Source organism: Marmota marmota, unplaced genomic scaffold (genome assembly GCF_001458135.2).
Source record: "Marmota marmota marmota unplaced genomic scaffold, marMar, whole genome shotgun sequence".
NCBI lineage: Eukaryota > Metazoa > Chordata > Mammalia > Rodentia > Sciuridae > Marmota > Marmota marmota.
This window is the reverse complement of record NW_026000164.1, coordinates 8,059,178-8,083,116: the sequence shown is the minus strand read 5'-3', so window position 1 is coordinate 8,083,116 and position 23,939 is coordinate 8,059,178. Positions and strand designations below refer to the sequence as shown.

Here is a 23,939-nt window from a genome sequence, read left to right as displayed (position 1 = left end):
CTCAGGAAGTTGTCAAGAAACTACAAAACTGAGAAGTTATTCAGAAGGGACTTCAAATCTGAAGTTAGTGGGTAGAAAGCATGTTGAGAAGGTAAGTGGGGCAGTGGGCAGGTGTATGAACAGCAGAGGACACATGTGTCCCATCACCTCACATCTTGACCCAGGAATGAAAGTACTCCTAGGGCAGCATTTTTTCAGAATCACCCCATTTCAAATGACATTAATAATCATGACTCCCACTGTGAAAAGGAAACCAGAATATGTGAATTCTCTAAAACATCATATGTGTGCATGTGAGTGTATGTATCCACCTATATAGAGTATATGTCAGTAGATCCTATACTATTTTAACCATGTTTTTTTAATCTATATAAAGATTTAGGGCCAGTGATATCTCTTAGCAGGAGAGCACTTGCCTAGCATGCATGAGGCCCTGCGCTCAAACCCCAGCACAGAAAAAAAAAATTAGAGAAGAAGAAAAGTTAATATTATTTTTTTTCTTTTTATTCCTCTCTCATTTTTATGATCAAACCAAGTAATTTTCTGGAACATATCTGAAAATAAATGAGAGCAAATTCATCCTAAGTGATCCATTTCCAAACGCTCCCTCTGTGACATCCACTAACTACCTTGCATCTTTGCTCCACAGCTCTGACCAACTGTCCTGGTCCAGGTCCCCTCTCTGCTGGAAGAGCATGGGAGGCAACCAGACATGGATCACTCAGGTCACTCTGCTGGGATTCCAGGTGGATCCGGCACTGCAGTGTTTCCTCTGTGGACTTTTCTCTGTCTTCTACACCTTCACCCTGCTGGGGAATGGGATCATCCTTGGGATTATCTGTCTGGACCCCAGGCTGCACACACCCATGTGCTTCTTCCTCTCTCATCTGGCCATAGTTGACATGTCCTATGCTTCTAACAATGTCCCTAATATGCTGGCAAACCTTGTGAACCAAAGAAGAACCATCTCCTTTGTTCCATGTCTCATGCAGACATTCCTGTACTTGGCTTTTGCTCACATAGAATGCCTGATTTTGGTGGTGATGTCCTATGATCGGTATGTGGCCATCTGTCACCCCCTACATTATGCTATCATCATGAGCTGGAGAGTATGCACCATCCTGGCTACTGCTTCCTGGGTGTTTAGCTTCCTGTTGGCCCTGGTCCATCTAGTCCTCATCCTGAGGCTGCCCTTCTGTGGGCCTCATGAGATCAACCACTTCTTCTGTGAGATCCTGTCTGTCCTCAAGCTGGCCTGTGCCGACACCAGGCTCAACCAAGTCGTCATCTTTGCAGCCTGCGTGTTCGTCCTGGTGGGGCCCCTGTGCTGGGTGCTGGTGTCCTACACACGCATCCTGCTGGCCATCCTGAGGATCCAGTCAGGGGAGGGCCGCAGAAAGGCCTTCTCCACCTGCTCCTCCCACCTCTGTGTGGTGGGGCTCTTCTTTGGCAGTGCCATCGTCATGTACATGGCCCCCCAGTCCCACCACCCTGAGGAGCAGCAGAAGATCCTCTCCCTGTTCTACAGCCTTTTCAACCCCATGCTGAACCCCCTGATCTACAGCCTGAGGAACGCAGAGGTCAAGGGTGCCCTGCGCAGGGCGCTGACGAAGGAGAGGCTGATCTGAGAGACATGAAAGGGCCACGTGTAGAGGAGATTTGTTTCCTCTGAAATATGGGAGTTGGCATTTTTTGCCCTTTCCAAGAATACATGCTATTTAAAAATGGAATATGTAGACCTACACATATAATCTTAAGACAATATTTGGAGGAAAAAAAGTAGTTGAGTGTTTTCATGATCTTGGGTAAATGTGGAATATTTAAAGAAACTCAAAAAACACTGAACATAAAATCTTTAAGTGTGATAAATTTGGGACTTCTTCAAAATTAATCACTGCTCATCAAAGTCATTATTAAGAATCATGAAGTAGAGTCACAGATCCAGTGAGAGTATTCAAACTATATATATAAATATATATTTTATATGAAATACATATTTATATAGAAAACTATATATACATAAATACATATATGACTAAATGGAACTGTAGATAGTACATGGGATAAACTTCTTCAAATCAATGTAAAAAAGATAAGAAAATGTAATAAAATTAGCAAGTCACATGAACAGTCATTCTACAAAGATATGAACAGCTAATAAACATAAAGTTCTGCTTGATGCCATTAGTCAGGAAGAAATTGTACTTAAAGCTATTATGAGATTCTATTTCATACCCATTAAATTGTCTAAAATTTTTAATAGGTAATTCATCATTGTACAGATTGGAAATGTAATTCAAATTATTGGGAAATAGCTAATACTATCAAAGCTTTTATCCAGATTGGCCAAGTCAGTTTAGTTAATCAAAGCATGATACAAATCCTCTAGATGTGACTTTTCCTATAAAGGGACATGAGTGATTAGATGCAATTCAAGGCCAAGATTTTGGAGCACTTCAAGAGTGAGTCTTTCCCTCTGACATCTTCTAGAACATACCATGACTCAACAGCTAATGAATTCTACATGTTCATATTTACTCCGTCATATTTTGGAACTGAGAGCAGACTTACATACTATTACAACTTTGAATTTGAAACCTTGAAATAAAAAAATCCTGCAAAAGATTTGGATTGGAGCACAGTAAGCAATAAAAAACAGCAGAGAGACATATGGGACCGACTGGTTGTTTGGTGGTGAATTTATCAGGATTTAGATTTTTTAGTTGTTTTCTTTTAAATTTTGCAACCTTTTTATCAGAGGTATTCTATATCTTTATGTTGAGATGGTCCTAGTTTTCATCATATGTTCTGACAGCCACTCTCACCTTAGTCTGTGTTTTCTGGAAATGTAATTCTCAATCTGATACTTGATAATAATTTAGAATGGAAGAGAACATCAGAAGAGAAAATGGCCAGGAAAGGAATTGCAAAAGAAACTGGAGTCTTATAAAAGATAAATCTTCAACATGTGGAGAAGGAGATCATGAAGATTGACTGGAAAGAAGAATTCTAAAGTTGAGAAGTACTCAGACATTCACAGCCAGAGTTATCTTAGCTTCAATAATCTCAGAACATTTTTAACCTATCTGTTTTTTTTTAACCCCTGAAATATAGACTATTGTTCAGGAGTATATTTCCTAGTTTCCTTCCTTCTAGTGTCCTTGGCCAATTTTTAAAATCAAATATGCCCATTTCTAGCTTTTCTATGACTGCACGGATTTCCTCCCAGTGTTTATCATTTCCAGTAGCAAAACAGTACATGACAGCAACTCTTGCTTTGCCACAGCTGATTTGAAATATCTTTGTGCCATCTCCTCCCAAGAAGAGTTGGTTGTGCGTGGCTCCAGTGTGTCTTACTCAAAATATGTATTTAAAAAGAAATCACCCCTTGAGGAACAGCACCCTTTGATGCTAAACTTAACACTGAAGTGGAGGTAGGGGAGATTAGACTTTACACTTCACAAAAATAATACTGTGATTAAACAAATACTCAGGTAACCAAATAAATATCAAAGAAGCCCTTAAATATTAGAGGTCGACAGATCATATCCAGAGTTTTATCCAAAATGCCCAGTTTTATACACACACACACACACATATCTCCATATATATATGGATATATTTATATAATGTTAATGAAATAGGAAAGTATGACCTCCACTCCAGAAAAAAGCAAGCAAGAAACTGTCTATAAGAGTAAATAGCTGATAAATTTAACACATAAAACTGAAAATTAGTTGTTATAAATACATTTGATAACTAAAGTAAACCATGATTGCAGAAGTAAGAGATTTTCCTAATTCAAACCACCAAGTTACATTGCTTCAGGCCAAAAATGCACTTTTTGGCCCATCATACAACAAAGGGCACAGAGCACCTCAGATAGACATGTTGTGTCACAAACCACACTGTATGAAACGGCCACCATGCAGAACTAGCTGTGTGCCTTCCTGAAGGGGGCCATGGGAGGGTCCTAACTCAACACATGCCTCTTTTTTTCTGAAGGATTTGGGGAGTAAATTGGGGCGAGTCCTAGTACCCCTTCCCAACCCTTCCCCACATTTTTTCAGCTTCATTTTTTTCCTACCACATGCAGTTGCCCCTGGACCAGGGCAGCCACTATGATGGCCAGAAACAGGAATGCTCTGCACTCAAGGATAGTTACTAGGCCCTAAGGATTCCCAAAGGCTGTCGGGATGGAGCTGTTTTCACCCCATCCGGCAAAGTTGTGTGAGGGTTGATGTGGTTGTGTCACCCTGTGCTTGATGCAGCCCACTGGTTCTGGGCCTGTGTGGCCCCACCCTCCATGAAAGGGAATGGGCTGAGGGGAGACACTTCCTAAACTGGTGCTGCAGCTGGCACCTACAGCAGCACAGTGGCTGAACCCAACATGCCTTCCAATGGTGGAAAACTGAGTTGGAATCCATGACAAGTGGAGCCAAGGAGAAAGAACAGCAAACAGGAAACACATGAGTAAGTGACACACCAAAAATAAACACCCACGATGAAGGAAATATAATACACTGCTGCCTCAAGAGCTGTCCACAACAAGAGAGGATTTTGTGTCTTGGTACAATTATTGCAGACGCTGAAAAGGCTGAAGTCATAGGTTTGGCGAATCCCTTCCTGCTCTTGGAACTCAAGTCAAAGAGGAGCTTGCAAGCCCCCGTGGCAGGACACCACGAGATGTTTTGACCATATGATGTTACACTACAAGGGCTGTTGGCGACTGAAGGAAAACTGTAGTAATACATGAGTAACATTGATTCTTGTCTTTCAGGTTACGTCTACCACAAATATCATTTGGAAATAAATTTCTGGGAACTCCACTGCACTTGGTCATACAAGATGTGACTGATCATGATGTAACTCTAAACATTGATGATCAAATGCTCCGAAAGATCTTTGGTTGTAATGGACAAAAATATACCAACTGCATTCCTTGCACACTGTGAAGTACTGTGGACAAGTACACGTTATCCTTATTGGTGTGCGCCGGACACTACACACAGAAAAGAAGACATTGGGTTTCTGATAGGAATAAAATGTAACTTTTGTATGGTGGCTGTAAGTTCCCTGGGGATGTCCTCACCTCCAGTCATGGGATATTTTATGGCATTCTCAGTCTAAATTTCATCTCAGTGGAATAATGAATACCAAAGTCTGATGTGGGAAACAATATTCTGGGAAACTAACCTATATTCTAATTTCACTCAAGCCATCACTACACAATGATAATAACAAGAATGGTGATTGTCCCCCAAGAGAAATAGGAGGGCTTTAGGGAAATCAGGTGCTCATCTAGGCATAATGGGACATGCCGAATTTAATGAGAAGTGAGACCCTGAGAAAAAGATTTGTTCATTAGAATAAGCTGATTATGGGGAATTCCCTTCCAGGAGGAAGGCACAGAATGGAACTCAACCTGAAAATAGGTGGCACTTTAAAAAAAAATGGGTCTTGCAGACTATCAAATAATTCAGGATACTGCCGGGACTCAGTATTAGGAAGGATGCCCACCTTGATCAACAGTATCCCTTGACTGTTTTGATGCAGATGGGAACAAGTATCCTCCTTGATAGGCAGAGGAAGAACCACTACAGGGATCTCTCAGGTCTTATAGTTTATTGATATTCTCTGGGGACACTGATGATTTTCATTGACATACTACAACTGTCTTCATTTCAAGAACAAATAAGAATAAGACATAGCCTGTGGCCCAATTAGGGGGCTAGAAACTGTTTTGAATAAAAACCATGTCCTGATCATAAGACAGAGGTTGGCCCTGCATTATGAAAGGAAGTGATTTCAATGGAAATTGCCCCCAACTGATTAGGGATGCAGAAACAACTGTATCTTGTCTAACTGTAATGATGTTTTCACATGATAGTATTCTGGCTGTTAGGCAAAGGCCACATCTGCTGGAAAAGCACAATACATATTTCTCTATTTCTCACCAATTTGTACCATGACAACACTGCAATATGATGTAAGATTGGTCTTGTAGGTAATTATTCAACTTCCTGTTGGAAATGAGTCCTATGATAATATGGAAACCAATGATTGAATATGTTGTGAGATCAAGAGAAATCTTCCTCTGAACATAACACCCATGGAAAATGACCAGTCTGTAGAAGAATTTGATTTAGCTTGGCACCAGATAGTTTCTATGCTAAATTATTCTGCACAAGGTTGTCACAGGGTACAAATAAATGGGAGTATAGGGTAATCAGATTAGTCCAAAAATATGAAAATGTATGTCTTGACTTTATAGGATGGATTAGCATCCTATAAAGGATAACCCTACCTTATTCTGACTCTTCCAAATTGTAGTCATGTTCATACTGACATTATTGCTCTATCTATTCATAAATGATCTTGTAAATATAAATGCTTATTTTGCTATAAGGGAACTTTCACCAGGGGCTATGTGAATAGAATGTGCAAGGAAGTATTAACTCAATTTAAATTGATATAACTTGGAAATTGAAAGAAATTTTAAAACATTCTAATTATAACACTTAGAGTAAGACACAGAGATGTAAGACACTTCTTTCTGAATTTTGATTTAAGGTCACTATTTTTATACTCCAGAGCAGTAGGCCACCAATAACAAAGATAAAATGGACATGTTAGCATCTTTTTGAGGAAAATTTGTATAAATGTTACTCAGTGGTTAAGAAAAAATGCATATGTGGGTAGGCAGAATTCTAGAGGGCCCCCTAAGATCCCTATTATTCAAACATTAACCTGGATACCAAAGTAAAGGGACTTTGCAAATCAATTGACCTTAAAATGTGGATGTTATCTTGGTGATAATCAGGTGAGCCTTCCAAAAGCCCAGAGTCTCCTCATCTAATAGCAGAGGAGGAAGTCAGAATGGAAGTCAGTGAAGGACTCACAATCTGCTGCTGACTTGAACATGGAGGGGCTGGTGTGTAAGGACCAGCGTGGGACCATGGGGCTGAGGGCTGTTTCAGATAGGGACCTCAGTCCTACCATCACAACCCATCTAAATCTTCCAATAACCATCAAACTTGAGAGGATCTCAAATCTCTGATGAGAACGGCCAACCCAGCCAAATCTTGACTCAGCTGATAAGACCTGTTCAGAAAATCCAGCTGACCCACAGCTGTGAGATAATAGATGTATGTTATTTTAGACCATTAACAGAAAATGAACTCACTTTTGTGTTAAAAGTTTCAGCAAGTCCAGTACATCACCTTAGTGGATTGGTGATGTATCATTTAGTGCAGAGATTGCCTAAGCTTAGTTTTGATCTGAGGACAATTTTAAACAGTTACAGAGAACCTAAATCATAAGACAGAGGTTGGCCCTGCAGTATGGAAGGTATATTTGTGTAGGTTTATTTGTTGATACTTGTCATAATCAAAATTAAAACTAAGAATTTGTTATTTACATTTAATTTGCTTTTTAAAGGCTTCTGTTATAGATTATTATAAATAATGGGTTGACTAAAAAAGCTTTATTTTATAAGAAAATATAAAGTGAAGCTATTATAAGAAAATATAAAGAATAACTGTTTCACATTATTGTGGCTTTAAAATGTTTGGATTAATAGTAGGCAACTACACTTCATATATTCCTCTGCTTCCTCTATGTTGTAGTATAATATATACAGTAGTCTGGGAAAATTCAGTGTGTACTCATGGGAGAATAGAGGTAAAACAAAATTAAAAAGTGTCTAAACATTATTATAAAAATAGTGTGATCCTGCAGATCCTTTGAAAGGCTCTCAGCAACTCTCAGAGGTCCCTGGACCAAACTGAAAGAATAGCTGTCTGTATATTCAAACTACAGTCTTCATACCTACAAAATGAGGACGATGATTAGATTGAATACATATTCCATCTGAAGCACGCGTCACATTTTCTGAAGTATAATAAGGACTCAGTAATCGTTTTGTATCACCATGTTCTACTGCAGACAGAGATGCACTTGGCATTGGGAGAGCCATTGCTTCTCAGGGTTTCCATCCCTCTCCACCACCTAAAAGTCCCAGCTTCTCCATACCTTATTGCACAGAAGGGGACTGCAGAGAAGCAGGATGTTTTAGTCAACTTTGCATCGCTGCAATCAAAAGACCTGACAAGAACAACTTAGAGGAGGAAAAGCTTGTTTTGGCTCAAGGTTTCAGAGGTTCAGTCCACGGTCAGCTGATCCTAATACCTCTGGGTCCAGAGATTCCGAACATCATGGCAGAAGGGTGTGATAGAGAAAAGCAGCTTGGAACAGGCAACCAGGAAGCGGAGTGAGAACTCTGCACCAGGCACAAAATATAAACCCCAAAGGCACCCCCATAGTGACTGACTTTATTCAGCCACAACCTACCTGCCTACAGTTACTGCCCAGGTACTCCATGTGGGTATGTGGGCTACTCTCATAATCTAGTCATTCACTATGAAAATTCTTGAATTGTCTCACACATGAGCTTTAGGGAACAACTCACATGTCAATCATCATGCCTGAAGTCCTAAAACATAACAATTTTGATAATTTGGATATTCCATTTTGTGACACCTGTCTTCAGGTTCATGACCCTTGAGATATCTGAAAGTTTCTGCAGAAGCAGAGTGATGTCGGTACCTGCCCTGCCCATTTCCTAGAGGTGTTTCATCTGAGGACAGTTAGACAGTCTTTGCTCTCCTCCAGAGACACAATTCAGAGAATCCCAAAGCTCAGAGAGAAGATAAATAGGTTTGATATCTTATGATCCTTCTGGGAATTTAACTCTCCACAGAAACTTAAGAATGTTTTTAATTCTTCTGATTCCAAAATAAAAGCTATGCTCATGGGGTTCACTGAAGTTTCAGCAAGTCCAGTGAATCCTCCCACACTTAGGATTTCATCCCGTGAAGGCTTCCAGGGGGAGGAGGATTCTACACCCATTTTAGAGGTATGTTGCTCCTCTCTGTGGGTTTTTTTCTAGGTTAAAGTGTTTTTCTTGGGGAAAATCCAGTGCTAATATTTTCTTAAGTTGAAGAAATTTGTTTGTACTACTAAGTGGTTTTCAGTGCGAGCAGCTGAAATGGAAGAGATGACAGCAGAAGTCACCATGGCTGTGCCAGAGGAGTAACCTGGGTGGGTGATCCTCCCTCCTCACTCAAAGTGCCCACTGGAAAAGACACAATGCCCTGCACCCCCATACCTACCTGCTGTGCTGTGGACAGGGGGTCAGGGCTCCCTCAGCATCTGTCTCCCATCACCTCCCAAAGTGACCTGAAGATGGAGATTGGAGCCAGCACACAGTCTCAATGAGAGGGGACTCAAGAAGGAGAGGCATATTTCGATGAAGTCTCATTTGAATAAGGCCCTAAAAAAGCTAATTAAAGGACTTCATATATGATTCATATATGATTTAGTCTCAATGAAGATGTTGATGTCAGAAAAACCTCTGTCAAAAGTTTTACTAATGGAAAATTCTAGTACCAGGTGCAGTTGATCTTCTTCTTGCTGACACTGGGTAAGAGGTAAGTTTGCCATGTAATTATTTCTTTTTGGAACTATCCCCACGTATCACCCTGTCATGATAACTATCACACTTGAAATCACTGTATTTCACATTTGTATTTTCCCTACCACAAAACAGGATAGAATGAGTTAGCAGCTCAGACTGGTACCGAGTGGTACTGAGTGTTGAAGAAATTGAGTTAATTTCTCTAGCAGATGGCAGATAAGGGTGGACAGTCGCCCAAACTGATCATGGAAACATTCTCTTCTAAGCTGCTATGGGTTCATCTGCTGTGCCAGGAATGTAAAGTTGAGATATCATCATGGTGGTATTTTCTTCTATATTTCATTATGATAACTGCTTAAGAATTTTAATCTCTCTTAATTTTATGTTGTCTATTTTTAATGACAAAATGGAAATGATAATGAGGATAAAAAAGATATATTAATACAGACACCAAAATAAACAGACTAAAAAAGTCAGGAAACAAATATTCATGTGGAATATCAATAGAATGAATTATTTTCAATTGTATTGTTATCCTTTATGTTTAAAAATCAAAAGTGTTTCAGATATGGCTTATTGTGACCAATTGTATCTAAATAAATGTTTGCAGTGCTGATGTTACTATCCCCTGCTTGGTATACTATAGTAATATTCTTTAAATGTAATAAAAATAATTTTGTACATATGTATTTAGAACCCTTCTGAAATCCAATATATTTATGAAGATAAGATAGTCTTTGATTAGTCTCTCTGTTTCATTGAGTCATTGTTCTCAAAGAAACACTGTTCATGTAACTGATTACTCCCTTGGGCTTAGAGTTCTCAGAAGTTCACAATGTTAAAGACACATGTATCTTCAAGTCTATTTATTAAGTCATCTTACCTCCATATGAAGTAGTTTCTCCAAAGCTATGTCTCTGACATTATCTTCTTATAATGATGGACTCAAAGCAGGTATGAGATGTTTTATTCATTTTCTACAGTTGGTATAAAAATTATCATAAATGTGGTGGGTTAAAACAATAGAAATATCTTCTTTCACTGTTCTGGAGTCTGCTAGAAGTCTGAGATCAAGTAGGGTCATGCTCCCGCCAGGGACTCTTAGACTCTTGTTTTGTCTACCTTCTGGCCAGTATCAGCATTATTTGATATCTGGCCACACTTCTCCACAATTCCATCTTCACATCATTTTTACCTAGATGGGTCTTTTACAGTTTGTTTCAAATATCCTTCTGCCTTTCTCTCACAAGGACTCTTGTCATTGGAGTTAGGACCCACCCAGAAAACTGAGAGTTATCTCAAGATCCTTACTTAATCCCATGTGCAGAGACCCTCTTTCTAAAAATGGTGACATTCAGAGTTGCTGGGGATTGGGGTGTGGACATATCTCTTTGGAGGTCATGATTTAATACGTTACAGTCATCAGCACATTTAGCTAAGGTTATTTCATCTACAGTCTGGATCATGGCACTCACTTGAATTTATTCCTTCAACTGTTTTTAATTATTTCAAATCATTACATTTCAACTGTAAGTTTATAAAAGTAGAAATAAGTCATGTCTTAATAGTTATAAATATATATTATATATTAAATATACAGATTATTTAATATATACTTAATATAAATATATTATATGAATAACTAAATCTTTAACTGAATAAAGTGTTACTCATCTAATTAATGAATATTTTCTGAGTGTTTTATCTACAACTATACTAACTATTATAAAATATATAAAGAAGTACACAACATTGCTATTCATTATAGGGTGAGGGATATCTCCATTCAAATAAATGATATTTGGCATCAATGCCGCTTCATTTTTTATTTTATTTTGAGGCAATTATTGCTCAAGCCAGTACATGACTAAGCCTACCCTTATTAATCCTCTTTATTTTGCTAGAACTCTCCTCAGGGGCTATCTGTCCAGAAGAGTTTTAATGGGGCCTAGACAAGATCAACAGACTGCAACCTTTCTCTTTATAGGAACTGATTGTAAACATGCAAGAAAACCCTTCTAGTGAAGAGGCCTATGACTCCACTGAAAACCCCCTTCAGCTTACACAATAAGTCTAATGGATAAACACACAGTGTAGCTGCACTAGCATTTTGAAAAGACCCATATGCATTTTCCAGCTCAGTATAGGCCTTCCTGAGGATTTACATTTACCTATGCCTCATAAATCCCAAAAGGACTTTCACAATTCTCATCATTTTAAAAAACATAATACATCTTATATTCACATGTATTTAAAAAAAATAAAGTCAGTAACGAATTCAAAAATTATATTTATCATTGTAAGAGCTAGCATAACTATCTGGGATTGTCTTCTCTATAGAATTTAAAAGCCATGCAGGATAGAACAAAATTATTTAGGTACCATTTTAAGTGCTATGGTATTATCATAGAAGCTGTCTAACTTGTAATTCCTGCATGAGCTCTGTTTGATGCATAGTGAGGAGTCAAATCATCCGAGATGCCTGCCACCAATTTAAACAGGGGTTCCTCTCAATCTAGAGACTGGAATTGAGAAGAAAACACTGAATTAGATATAACATGAGGAATCTGTATCTCTTATTCTTAATAATATAGGTAGAAAGACATCGAAGAAGGAAATCTAAAGAGTGGTTTTGGGAAGGAACTATGTGGAATCTGAGAAACTCACATGAAAGTCACATAAAATTGTGTCACCTCTCAGAGAGTAAGATAACTCTGGGTTACATGTACAATAGGAGAGAATTTCATCACAGCAACCAAGTAACTACACATATTAGGAACTGGGTTGTATTTAAGCTCTGTGAGCTATTCATTTCCGTTTAATGTTATTTTCTTTCTCAGTATTTACTATCATGCTGAATGTTATGGTTTGGGTTTGAATATCCTCAGAAGTTCATGTTTTCAAAGTATGGTCCCCAATGCTACAAGGTTCAAAGGTGGGCTTTTAGACAATGATTGGATTGGGAGGATTCTGACTTCATTAGTGGATTAACCCATATAATTAATTAATCTACTGGGATGTGAAACCTAGTTGGAGGAAGTAGGCCAATGGGTGTGTTACCTACAAGGCTACGTTCTTCCCAGCCCATTGCTCTCCCTGCCCGCCCAGCTTCCATGAGCTAAGCAGCTTTCCTCTGCCATGCCCTTCCACCATGTTTATTCAATGGAGTCAGTCAACCATAAACTAACCAGTGAAATCATGAGCTGAAGTAAGTTCTTCCTCTTCTAGGTTGTTCTTGCCAAGTATTTTGTCAAGGGATGAAAATCTGACTAACACTGACATAAGGATAAGCCAAAGGAAGTTGATTTTAGACAGGCTGTTACCAAAGCATGAAGGAGATCAATGCACCACTGGGAGCCAGATAAAAGGAGCAGCTATAGAAGTGGGACAGCAACGTGGGGAAAGTGAGTAAACTTGGGCCCACAGAACCATGACTGCTAAGTTAGATACCCTTTCCTGCTGGTTGGTTTCTTATCATGAGGAGCCTTAATGCATCTGGGATTTTTGCTTGTTTGATTTTTAAGTGTGGCTTTAAGGCTGATAGACACCTTTACATAGATACATAGATAAGTTGTTTGACTGCCTTGGTTTAACATTTTCAAGCCTCAGAATTTACTATAGGATTTCATGAACAAGCAAACAAGAATATATATATATATATATATAAATCCATATTATATATGTAATTTAATTACTGAAGAATACTGTACACAGTCTAAGGATCAGAAAATATATAAATAAATTTGGGTCTAAAGAAATAATGAGCAGTCCCTCAAAGTATGCTACAGATAAATATTTTGATGTACAAAATAGTTCATAATATATTTATAGAAGAGAAAAAAATAGTTATAAATGACACTTTTCATCTAGTTTTAAAATTCACAATATAGACAAAATAGGTGTGTCATAAAAACGTATCACTATTTAATCGATTGAATGCAATCTCCATCACAATGCCAATGACGTTCTTCACAGAATCAGGAAAAAATAACAGTCTTAAAATTCATTTGGAAGAACAAGAGACCCAGAATAGACAAAGCAATTCTGAGAAAAAGGAGCAACGAGCATGCATCACAGTCTCTGATCTCCAATTATACTACACAGATATAGTAACAAAAATATCATGATAATGGCATCAAGACACGTGAATAACAATGGAATAGAAGACACAGAGACAGACCCATAAAGATACAGTCATCTGATGCTTGACAAAGTTGTCTAAAATGTGCATTGGAAAAAAGAGCCTTTCTAACAAATCGTGCAGAGAAAATTGAATATCCATATCTTTCTTGGGATGTAGAAGAACGCAATTAGATCCCTGTCTTTCACACAAAAGTCAACTCAAAGTTGATGAAAGACCTAGGAATTGAACCAGAAAATATGCAAAGGCTAGAAGAAAATGTAGGTCCAACACTCCAACATACTGGCACAAGTATGGACTTCTTTAATAAGACTCCTAAAGTGCAAGAAATAAAACAAAGAATCAATAAGTAGGACAATATCAAATTTAAAAATATCCACACAGTAAAGGAAATAATTAAGAGCATGAAGATCTTTGCCACCTGTTCCTCAGATGGAGGTTAATATCCAGAATACCTAAAAAATAAGCTCAAAAGCCCCACAGGGCAAAAGTACTAAAGAAATACTTCTCAAAAGTAGAAATGCAAATGGCCAATAAATATATTAAAACGTTCAACATCCCTAGCAATCAGAAAAATGCAAAACAAAACTACATTGAGATTTCACCTCACTCCAGCCAGAAGGGCAATTATCAAGAATACAGTTGATAATAAATGTTGGGAAAGATGTGGAGGGGAACGGCAAAATTATACATTGTTGGAGGGACTGCAAATTAGTACAACCACTCTAAAAAGCAGTATAGAGAGTCCTCAAAACTATGAATGGAACCACCATATGACCCAGGTATCCCACTCCTTAGTATACATCCAAAAAACTGAAATCAGCATATGATAGGGATGCAGCCACATCAATGTTTATAGCAGCACAATTCACAATAACCAAGCTAAATTACCAGCTTAGTTGCCCATCAGTAGACCAATGAATAAAGAAAATGTGGTGTATATATATACACAATGGAGTTTTACTCAACCAGAAAGAAGAAAGAAATTATGGCATGTGCAGATAAATGGATGGAACTGGAGAACGTCAGCTAATGAAATAAACCAAACCCCAAAACTCAAGGGTCAAATGTTTTCTCTAATATGCAAAAGCTAGACAAAAATAAGGAAAAGAAGGGCATGGTCAGAATCCCATGCAAATAGAGATCAGTGGAGTAGAGGAAGGGGATTAAGGTGTGGGAGGCGGGATGGCAAAAGGGAAGAATGGTGGAATGAATCTGATAAAACTTTCCTATGTACATATATGAATATACCCCAAGGAATCTCAACCTTTATGTATATCTTTCATGCACTAATTTAAAAAATCTATAAATAAATAGAAGAAAGGTACGTAGGTAGATAGGCATGGATAGGTTATTTCATATACAATATTGTTAACTAATAAATATAAAAACAATGATAGAGTTAGGACCAAACATTTTCAATCATCATTAGTAATAATCGAGTCAAGCATGACAATCAATAAATGCTAAAACTAGAGACTGAGAGGAACTGATGGCTAGTTCCTTCACAAGGAACAAGATATTTATATAATGATTTTAATCGATATCCTAGAATTAATTAGAGAAAAATAATAACTATTCAATGGAGATATCTGGGAAGCATCATCTTCACCAAGTGGTCTAAGTTGGATTTGTCCAAAAATGGGAAAAATTAACATCATGCACCTGCTCATAATGCACTGAGCCTCCTCTTTATTTGGTTGTAGAAAGTGAATAATCTGAATCAAAGCATTGTACACTCCCAATATAAGGAACATTTCTACTAAAAACTGCTGCACCCTCTTCAAAATTTCAGTGTCTGGAAAGGCTGAGTAAATATTGCAGATGCCAGAAGACCGAGGAGGGGTGATATTAAATGTAATGAGCAGTCCTGGGTTTGGGCCTGGATAGATGAGTGTGGAAGGAAAATACTGAAAGTGAGAGATAAGAAACACATCAATGATAATTTTCCTAACTTTTACAATTGTAGTATGTCAGTTTAATGAATATTCTTTTTCTTGGTTAAAAAAAAAATGATGAGAAATTTATGGGTATCACATCCACACTTTAATTTCAAATGATTCAAAAATTCAGTATACAGAGAAAAAGTATAAGGTAAATAAGTAAACAACACAAATATACTGGCTGATTCTAGGTGAAGGCATGTAGAGTTATTTGCATAATTCTTGCTACTTTTCTACATGTTCAAAATTATTTCATAATTAAGTGTTCAAAACAGAAAGATAGCAACTGTTGGGAAGTGGAGAAGTTGTCAAAGAGGAACAAGTGTACACTTTCCTGACCTCATTTTGGGGTGGATGGATCTAATTTTCATTGATTCTCCAGCTCTGGTCTTCTTGGCTCCCTTCACTCCCAGGTGGTCATTAAGGAATGGGAAGCAACCAGTCATGGGTCACAGAATTCATCTTGGTGGGATTCCAGCTCAGAGCAGAGATGGAGGTGTTCCTCTTCTGGGTCTTCTCCCTGTTGTACATCTTCAGCCTGCTGGCCAATGGCATGATCTTGGGACTCATTTGCCTGGACCCGAGACTGCACACCCCCATGTACTTCTTCCTCTCACACCTGGCTGTCCTTGACATGTCTTATGCTTCTAACAATGTCCCCAAGATGCTGGCAAACCTCATGAACCAAAGAAGAACTATTTCCTTTGTTCCATGCATAATGCAGACATTCCTTTACTTGGCTTTTGCTGCTACTGAGTGCTTGATATTGGTGGCAATGTCCTATGATCGGTATGTGGCCATCTGTCATCCCTTACATTATGCTGTCATCATGAGCTGGAGAGTATGCACGGCCCTGGCTGTCACTTCCTGGTCCTGTGGATTCATCCTCTCCCTGGTACATGCTGTGCTCCTCCTGAGGCTGCCCTTCTGTGGGCCTCGGGAAGTGAACCACCTGTTCTGTGAGATCCTCTCTGTCCTCAAGCTGGCCTGTGCTGACCCCTGGATCAACCAAGTGGTCATCCTTGCTGCCAGTGTTTTTGTCTTAGTGGGGCCTCTGTGCTTAATGCTGGTGTCCTACACGCGCATCCTGCTGGCCATCCTGAGGATCCAGTCAGGGGAGGGCCGTAGAAAGGCCTTCTCCACCTGCTCCTCCCACCTCTGTGTGGTGGGGCTCTTCTTTGGCATAGCGATGGTGGTTTACATGGTCCCAGACTCCAGTCAGCGAGAGGAGCAGGAGAAAAGGCTGTCGCTCTTTCACAGTCTCTTTAACCCAGTGCTGAATCCCCTGATCTACAGCCTGAGGAACTCCCAGGTGAAGGATGCCCTCCGCAGAGCCTTGCAGAAGAGGTCCATGTGAGGACAGAATGACGAATGTGAAGGGCTTTCCTCTTACACTTGTCATTTGCTGAAGCAAAATCTCGGGAAATTTTCCCAATAGAAGATTGACAGAAAAATGCTGATTGTTCAAACAGAATTTGAAATTTTGCTTCTCTTTTCACTTTCGCGTGAATCCACTGTAATCTAAATGATTTTATTTCTTCTACTTGCTTAGGATTTAGTTTGATTTTCTAGAAGGTCTGGAAATAGGATAAAATTATAGTGAAAATATTATTATAATTTCTCTATCCTCTATCCTCCCTACCCTTCCCCACTGAAAACTCTCTAAGCATATGAACTTGGTTTCTGGATTAAATTCCAATGTTGACAGTCACTCCTGTTTGGAGAGTAAAATACTATTTTTCCCCGATATTTGCTCAATTTCTTGGCATTTTATTATAAATTAGTCATTTTGAAAGAAAGCCAGAGTAAACCAAAAGCAAGCAGAAGAAATAAAATATTATTAGAATGAATATAAATTAAATTGAAAATTATAAAACAAAAATGAAAGTAAACTTGGTTTCTTGAAAAAAGCAACAAAATTGACAAACTTTTGCTAGACTGCCCAACAGAAAAAAATAAAAAAGGCTAAAAAATGACTAAAATCAGAGTTGAAAAGGAACATTGTTGGCAGCCTTATAAATACAAAATGAATTGTCACAGTATGCCAACAATTAAAAACTTAGATCAAAGGACAAATTCCTAGAAAGACACAATCTATCAAATCACTCCAAAAATTACAGGCAATCTGAATAGATTTATAAGAAGTGAAGAAGTTACGTTAGTAATTTTAAAACTTACCAAATAAAGCCATGGACCATGTTGCAATAGCAATTAATTATACTAAATTTTAACAAAAAGGATTAATACAATTTCTTCACAAAAATCTTACAAAACATAGAAAACAGAACATTTCCCAATGTATTCTATGATGTCCAGACCACTAATAGCAAAGACATTGTTGAAAAAGAAAACCACAGACTGATATCCTTGTGCACATAAATTTGACACTCTTCAACAAACACCAGAAACCAAATCCAACAAACATGAAAAGATTCAAAGACCATGACCAAGTGAGACGTATTGCAGGAAGGCAGGGTTATTTAAACATTCAAAACTTAACCAATGTAATATATCATGTTAATTAGGTAAAAGAAAAAACATGATCTCTCATCACCCGTAATCAAAACATTTGACAATTCTAACACCTTTTCATGATAAATACACACAACAACATACACACACACACACACACACATACACTCACAAACTAGAAACCTAAGGTCATGTCTTTAATCAGATAAAGGACAAATGAGAAAACTACAGCTCAAATCATAATTTATTGGGAAAGACTGAATGCTTCCCCCAGAAGATAAAAGAACAAGATAAAGAATGTCCTGTCTTGCTGCTTCCCTTCAGCATTGTACTGGAAGCTCAAGTCAAGGAAATGAAGCTAGGAAAATAATAAAAGGTAACCAGTTTAGAAATGAATAAGAAAAACTTCACTTTCAGGCAAAATCACACTGTATAAAGGAAAAGATGGTGTCTAATAACGTCAGTTTAAACTATCTAATTTAGCAAGGTTGGGGGCTAAAAGTTCTGTACACAAAAATTAGTGATATTTCTGCAGAGAACGGAGTTGAGCTAGAGGCAGCTGACTTTCCAAGTGTGCGAGTCATGAAATAAAGCAACAGGCCAAAATGAAAGCAAAGCCCAGTCTGCAATCATTAACTGTGACATACAAGCAAGAGATTAAACCAGACTAAGGTCCACACCATTCCATTTATTTCCGGAGGTGCCCAGAGCAAAGGTCACCTTGACCAGTGCAGACTTTACAGATTCATCTCCTTGCTGAAGGAGATGAGACAAAAAGCCCAAACTGGTGGTCCACAAAGGGAAGAAGAGAGGCAGAGAAGGAAGCCCTCGCCGTGGGAAGGCTGGATATTGAGTCAGAGGGGAGAAGACAGGTCTTCAACGTGTCCTTCTCTTCCCATAAGAAGATCTAGGCAGAGGTACATGAGGCCTCTCCCCAGATAGAGAGATTGAACACCGACCTTGGTGAGGGAAGGGCAGCTTTCCCATGGTGAGGCCTGCCAGAGAGACCCTTTGTAATTGCCTGTGGTTGAGCTGAGAGATCACACAGGATTGTGACCAGGAGCCAGACCCCTCCACTAGATGTATTTTTCAGGGCTTAATTAGAAACAGGCTACTCCATCACAAATATGAGTGGGTCAGGTGATGAAGTCATATGGAGAACCAGGTAATTAGTCTGAGGCAAACGATGGCTCATAGAGGAGACACAGGTGCCTTGGCACCCAAGGCAGGGCATGTGTTCCTTAAGGAATCTGGTTGACAGGGCTACCAATGTGGCCTTCCATGGCAGGGTCATCTGGCCCAGGGTTTTTAGTGCAATTCAAGGAATTCGTTTGGTTCTTGGTTTCATAGGGACTTCCTGAGGGAATCAGTCTCTTGTTTATCTGTGACATCAGCTTGTCAACCACAAGTTTGGATTTTATGGTATAAAATAGCATGGCCCTTGGTGTAGCTGTCAGCACACTGAGAGAGAGAGAGAGAGAGAGAGAGAGAGAGAGAGAGAAAGAGAGATTGCATAACGTAGAGATGATAACAGAATCACCCCCAAAACTTCATGCCATGTAGTATCAGGGAGAATTTTTATACAAAATTATTTTATGTAATTTAAACATAGAGGTACATTATGTTCAGGAATGGGTTCATAAAAATCATGAACTTTTAAGAATCCTAATTTTAAAAAAAATGGTTTGACATGACCTCCTATTCCTACTGTTTATGTGTATTTTCAGAAAAGAGGCTGAAAGAGATGGAAGGTCCTTGCATGGCCTCCCACAAAGTCAAAGTGTCACTAACTAAAAGAAGGGCCCACTGAAGGAAGGGGTGGATGGCCTACCATATTAGAACACAGGTGAGAAGCGCCTTTCAGGTAATGACTACATTGATCCCAGACTGAGATGCGTCATCCAGGCCGGAGTTATTTGGTCCATCGCATCAGTGGCTTAAGTGGGTCCCTTAAATTTTTTGCATTAAAATGTCCAGTCACGTTTGCAGGGTAGTCCCAGCTCTGTCCACGCTGAGATGACTGCCCATCTCTATGCTGATCTGCAGAAGGTACCATCCAATGGGAGAAAATGGAAATGAGGCAGCTGGCACATTCTTCTTTGGATCATCTTGCTTATGCGACCACATGAAGTAATTAAAGCCTTGACTATTTTGTCTGTGCTTGTTGATTTAAGTGAATCCTCCAACATCTGGTAGCTCAGCTCTCTCCAACCCACTTCAATTTTTATATACAAGCAAAGAACAATCCTAAAATGAAATTCAAAAATCCAATGTACAAAATTGAGAAAATAAAATACCTGGGAATAAATTTAACAAAAGAAATAAAAGATCTGCAGACTAAAATTATAAAATACTATTGACATAAATTAAATATTTAAATAAATGAATATACCTTCCATGGTCCCGTGCATAAGAAAACTTAATAATGTGAGTTTCCAGGTTGGATTGACGTCAGCAAATGTTGGGATAACACCCTCCAGTGTTTATTCCCCCATAGAAACATCAATTTGAGCAACAATCCATGCACAAAATCATCTTCCCAGAAGATCAGAAAATCAGAGGAGATATTACAGTGACTGGGCATAGCAAAGAAATAAGAAAAGATGTTTTAACAAGAGTAGCAAGAATCATTTCACATTACCTGCCTCATTCTACCCCAACCCCAGGCAGCACAGTGCAGAGAGAGTTGTTTCCATGATCTTTGGGTAGGTAGTTTTCTTCGGGTAGGTACTTTTGTTTGCTTGTTTTTAGGCAGGATGCTAAAAGCACTAGTCATAAATGAAGCAATTAATAAGCTGAGAATAAATAAAATTAAGAATTTCTGTTCATCAAAAGAAAAAAGCATGCCACAATCTGGGAGATATCACCAGTGTTACACCCAACAGAAAGACAATATTCAGACTCTAGACAGAAGTTCTACAAGTCACTAAGGGGGGGGGGGAACACTCAAAAACTGGACAACAGACTTGAAAAGGAACTTTATGTAAAAGATGTTGCAAAAGTTAATAAGCATATGATAATGTACTCATTAAAATTAGTCATCAATAAAACACATAAAATTCCAAAGAAATACCACAATGGCTAAAATTATAAAATTAATAATATCAAGTGCTGGTAGAAGTTTAACATTTTACAACCACATTGGAAAGCTGTTTGCAATATTAACTAAAAACAAACATACACTTCTTATGATTCAGCATACCATTCTTTGATATTATACTTACTGAAAACACGTAAGAATAAGCATGAAGCTTTAGTCACAGTAACCCCAAACCTAAAATAACCCAAAAGTCCACAAACAATAGAATAACAAAATTGAGAAACATCCATATTCAATATTGCACATCACAAAAAGAACAAACTACTGATTCATGCTACAGTATGGATGAATCTCAGAAACATGGCATTGGGTTTAAGAAGCCCAGGCACAAAATTTTATGTTCTATATTAATTCACTCATGTGAGGTTCAAAACAGACAAGGCCAATCTGCTGTCATAGATATCAAAACAAAAGGTAATAGGGTAAGAAAGTAATTTCTGTCAGTAAGTTGGGAGTGGAGGGTTGAGGGGGACACAAAGGAACTTTCTGTTGTGGTAGAAATGTTCTATACCTTCATCATGATGGTGGTTGCCCAGGTGTATTAACATATAAAAATTCATTCACATGACTATACTATAGCTCTTTCACTTGGGCTATTTGACCAGTAGGCTGCATGAATCCTGGTAGATGGAGATATTACATGGAGTATGACTCTTAGGACAAGCCACTGTGATTCTGCATCAAGACCTCTCCAAACACCTCTCCAAATACACCTTTCTTTCAATACAACCTTGCTTATACTACTGAGACTCAATGGAGACTGGTGAAAAGACCAAGGAACCCTAAATTGTGTACCTTAGGCTGAATTGCTATCAAACCCACCAAGTCATAGGGTTGAGTGGTCACAGCACCCAATCATCCTATAAAAGATGAAGTGTATCTTAGGGCACAGCAAGTAAGGAGACAGAAGTAAGATGAAGACTCGGTTGACCCAGATTCCCATGTCACCTGTCTCACTGATGTCTCCCTCAGATCATATAGTCTTTAGGGGTCTCCCTACAAATAGCTGGCAATTTAATTTTAAAAAATCAGGCCCGGTGCAAGAATGATTGGCATAAATTTATTAATGCGATATATTGACCTTGTATTTATATACAATTCTTGTATTGGGGTATTGGGCCTTTGGGTGGTCCTGAGGGCAAACCCTCAAACCCTGTAGATATCATTTAGGGAAAGAAAACTCTCTTGAAGTGGGAATATGCAAGAAATATTGGAAATTGTCAAATGGTTTGACTGGTAGGTCCTGAGCCTTGAGAGAGCAAAATTGCACCATTGCAGGAATGGAGGTAGGAGGCAGAGACGTGATGGGGAGCACAATGCATAACATTCTGTATCTCACTTTATTGCCAACCAGACATGCTCTTGCAGAGAGGTTTAAAGAACCAAGCACAGGATGATTCAGTCAGTAGATGTCAGCTAGCCTCTGCTCTTTGCTGCCCCTGTGATTGCACAATGAGCAACGAGTGCAGTATCGATGGCGACAGAGGTGGACACTTTGCAATGTGACCTATAATGTAAGCTGCCCCTCACTAAGGCTGCTTGGCACTGACTCACTAATCTGTTGCATCTCTGACCTTTCAGTAGCAGAGACCAATATGGGACTTTTGTCTGAGGAGACCAATAAGTTCGTTGGTGGCATGCTAATTATGTCAGATTCCTTGCACCTTGTCTGTATAGGGCAATAATTCATCGTGATTGCAAATAATATATATTCAGTGTAGGGGATTTCCCTTTCTGTCTGTAGTACTCTGACCATTACCTCTATTGAGGCTCATCAGATCATCTGATTTACTGATAGGTTTATTGCATGACATCACATATGGTTCAATAGACCATGACAGTGAAAGATGATAAACACATGACCAAGTAATTCATAGGTTCCAACGTGTTCTGTATTTCTCAGAAATTGTGACCTGATATAAATTGTGAGCTTTAAGGCACTGGATGGTGGGCAACACCCTGAAGAAGTGGGATGCTATCCTCCACATATACACTGTGATAATAGTGTAATCATTATCTTTCACTGTGCTGAGTGTAAGGTACACCACTGTGACGGTAGAACCCAGATTCATTCCCATCCACAAGGATTGAAAGAACAGGAGCTGGCCTTCTGCTCCTTCCCGTGAGGGCAGGACCATATTATCAAAGATGAAGAATGTCAAAAAGTAAAGTTTACTTTATCCTTGTGCCTCCTCCATTCTTCCTCCAGGCAGATCAACAATACTTACAGCTTCCAATCCCTAAAACAACTGCCCACACATCTCCATGTGTGCCCAAGGGTGAAAGGTCTGAGCTTCCATCTAAGATGGTCTGATGAGTAAGATCTTGAAATTCAAGTTTGTTCTCCAACCAGCTTCAGAATAGTTGGGAAACCAGACCACACTAAAAGAAATGTGGTTGCAGGAATTCATGTCAAGATTTTGCTTCGCTGTTAAACAATAACCAGCCATGAATCTTTTCATCTCCAGAGCACCCCTTGAATGTCAGGGTCCTGGAAGAACATAAAAATCCAATAAACTATCACACATTCACATATTAGGGTAGCTGTAATAGAGATGTGGTCCCACAGTATGACTTTATATATGCATATTCTTTTATTTATGATGGTATTACCTGTTCTTGGCTTAAAATGTAAGGATCTTGCTATCTCCATGGCTTTCTCAGAGACAGAAATAGATGAGACCCAATCCTCTGAGGCTGGGAGTATAACAGGGGTTGGGTTCTTCATGTCTCTGTAGGAATCATGAGGGTGAAAGTGAGACCTATTTTCCCAATTGCTATACAAAGCTCTCATGACAGTTGGGA

General features: G+C 38.7%; 2 protein-coding genes across 2 annotated transcripts; both read left to right on the top strand.

The window, feature by feature from the left end:
- The first annotated feature begins 687 nt into the window (after positions 1-687).
- Positions 688-1,649, top strand: LOC107149153 (olfactory receptor 2A14-like). Its single transcript, XM_015493916.2, has one exon. It carries the CDS (start codon positions 696-698, stop codon positions 1,626-1,628), a length of 933 nt encoding a protein of 310 aa, XP_015349402.1. The 5' UTR covers positions 688-695; the 3' UTR covers positions 1,629-1,649.
- Positions 1,650-15,985: 14,336 nt separating this feature from the next.
- Positions 15,986-16,933, top strand: LOC107149152 (olfactory receptor 2A2-like). The gene has a single exon (XM_015493915.2). It carries the CDS (start codon positions 15,990-15,992, stop codon positions 16,917-16,919), a length of 930 nt encoding a protein of 309 aa, XP_015349401.1. The 5' UTR covers positions 15,986-15,989; the 3' UTR covers positions 16,920-16,933.
- Positions 16,934-23,939: the final 7,006 nt, after the last annotated feature.

What these genes read in the sequence shown, in the direction of transcription:
- LOC107149152 (XM_015493915.2), top strand. Translation starts at nt 15,990, where the DNA reads ATGGGAAGCAACCAGTCATGGGTCACAGAATTCATCTTGGTGGGATTC.
- LOC107149153 (XM_015493916.2), top strand. Translation starts at nt 696, where the DNA reads ATGGGAGGCAACCAGACATGGATCACTCAGGTCACTCTGCTGGGATTC.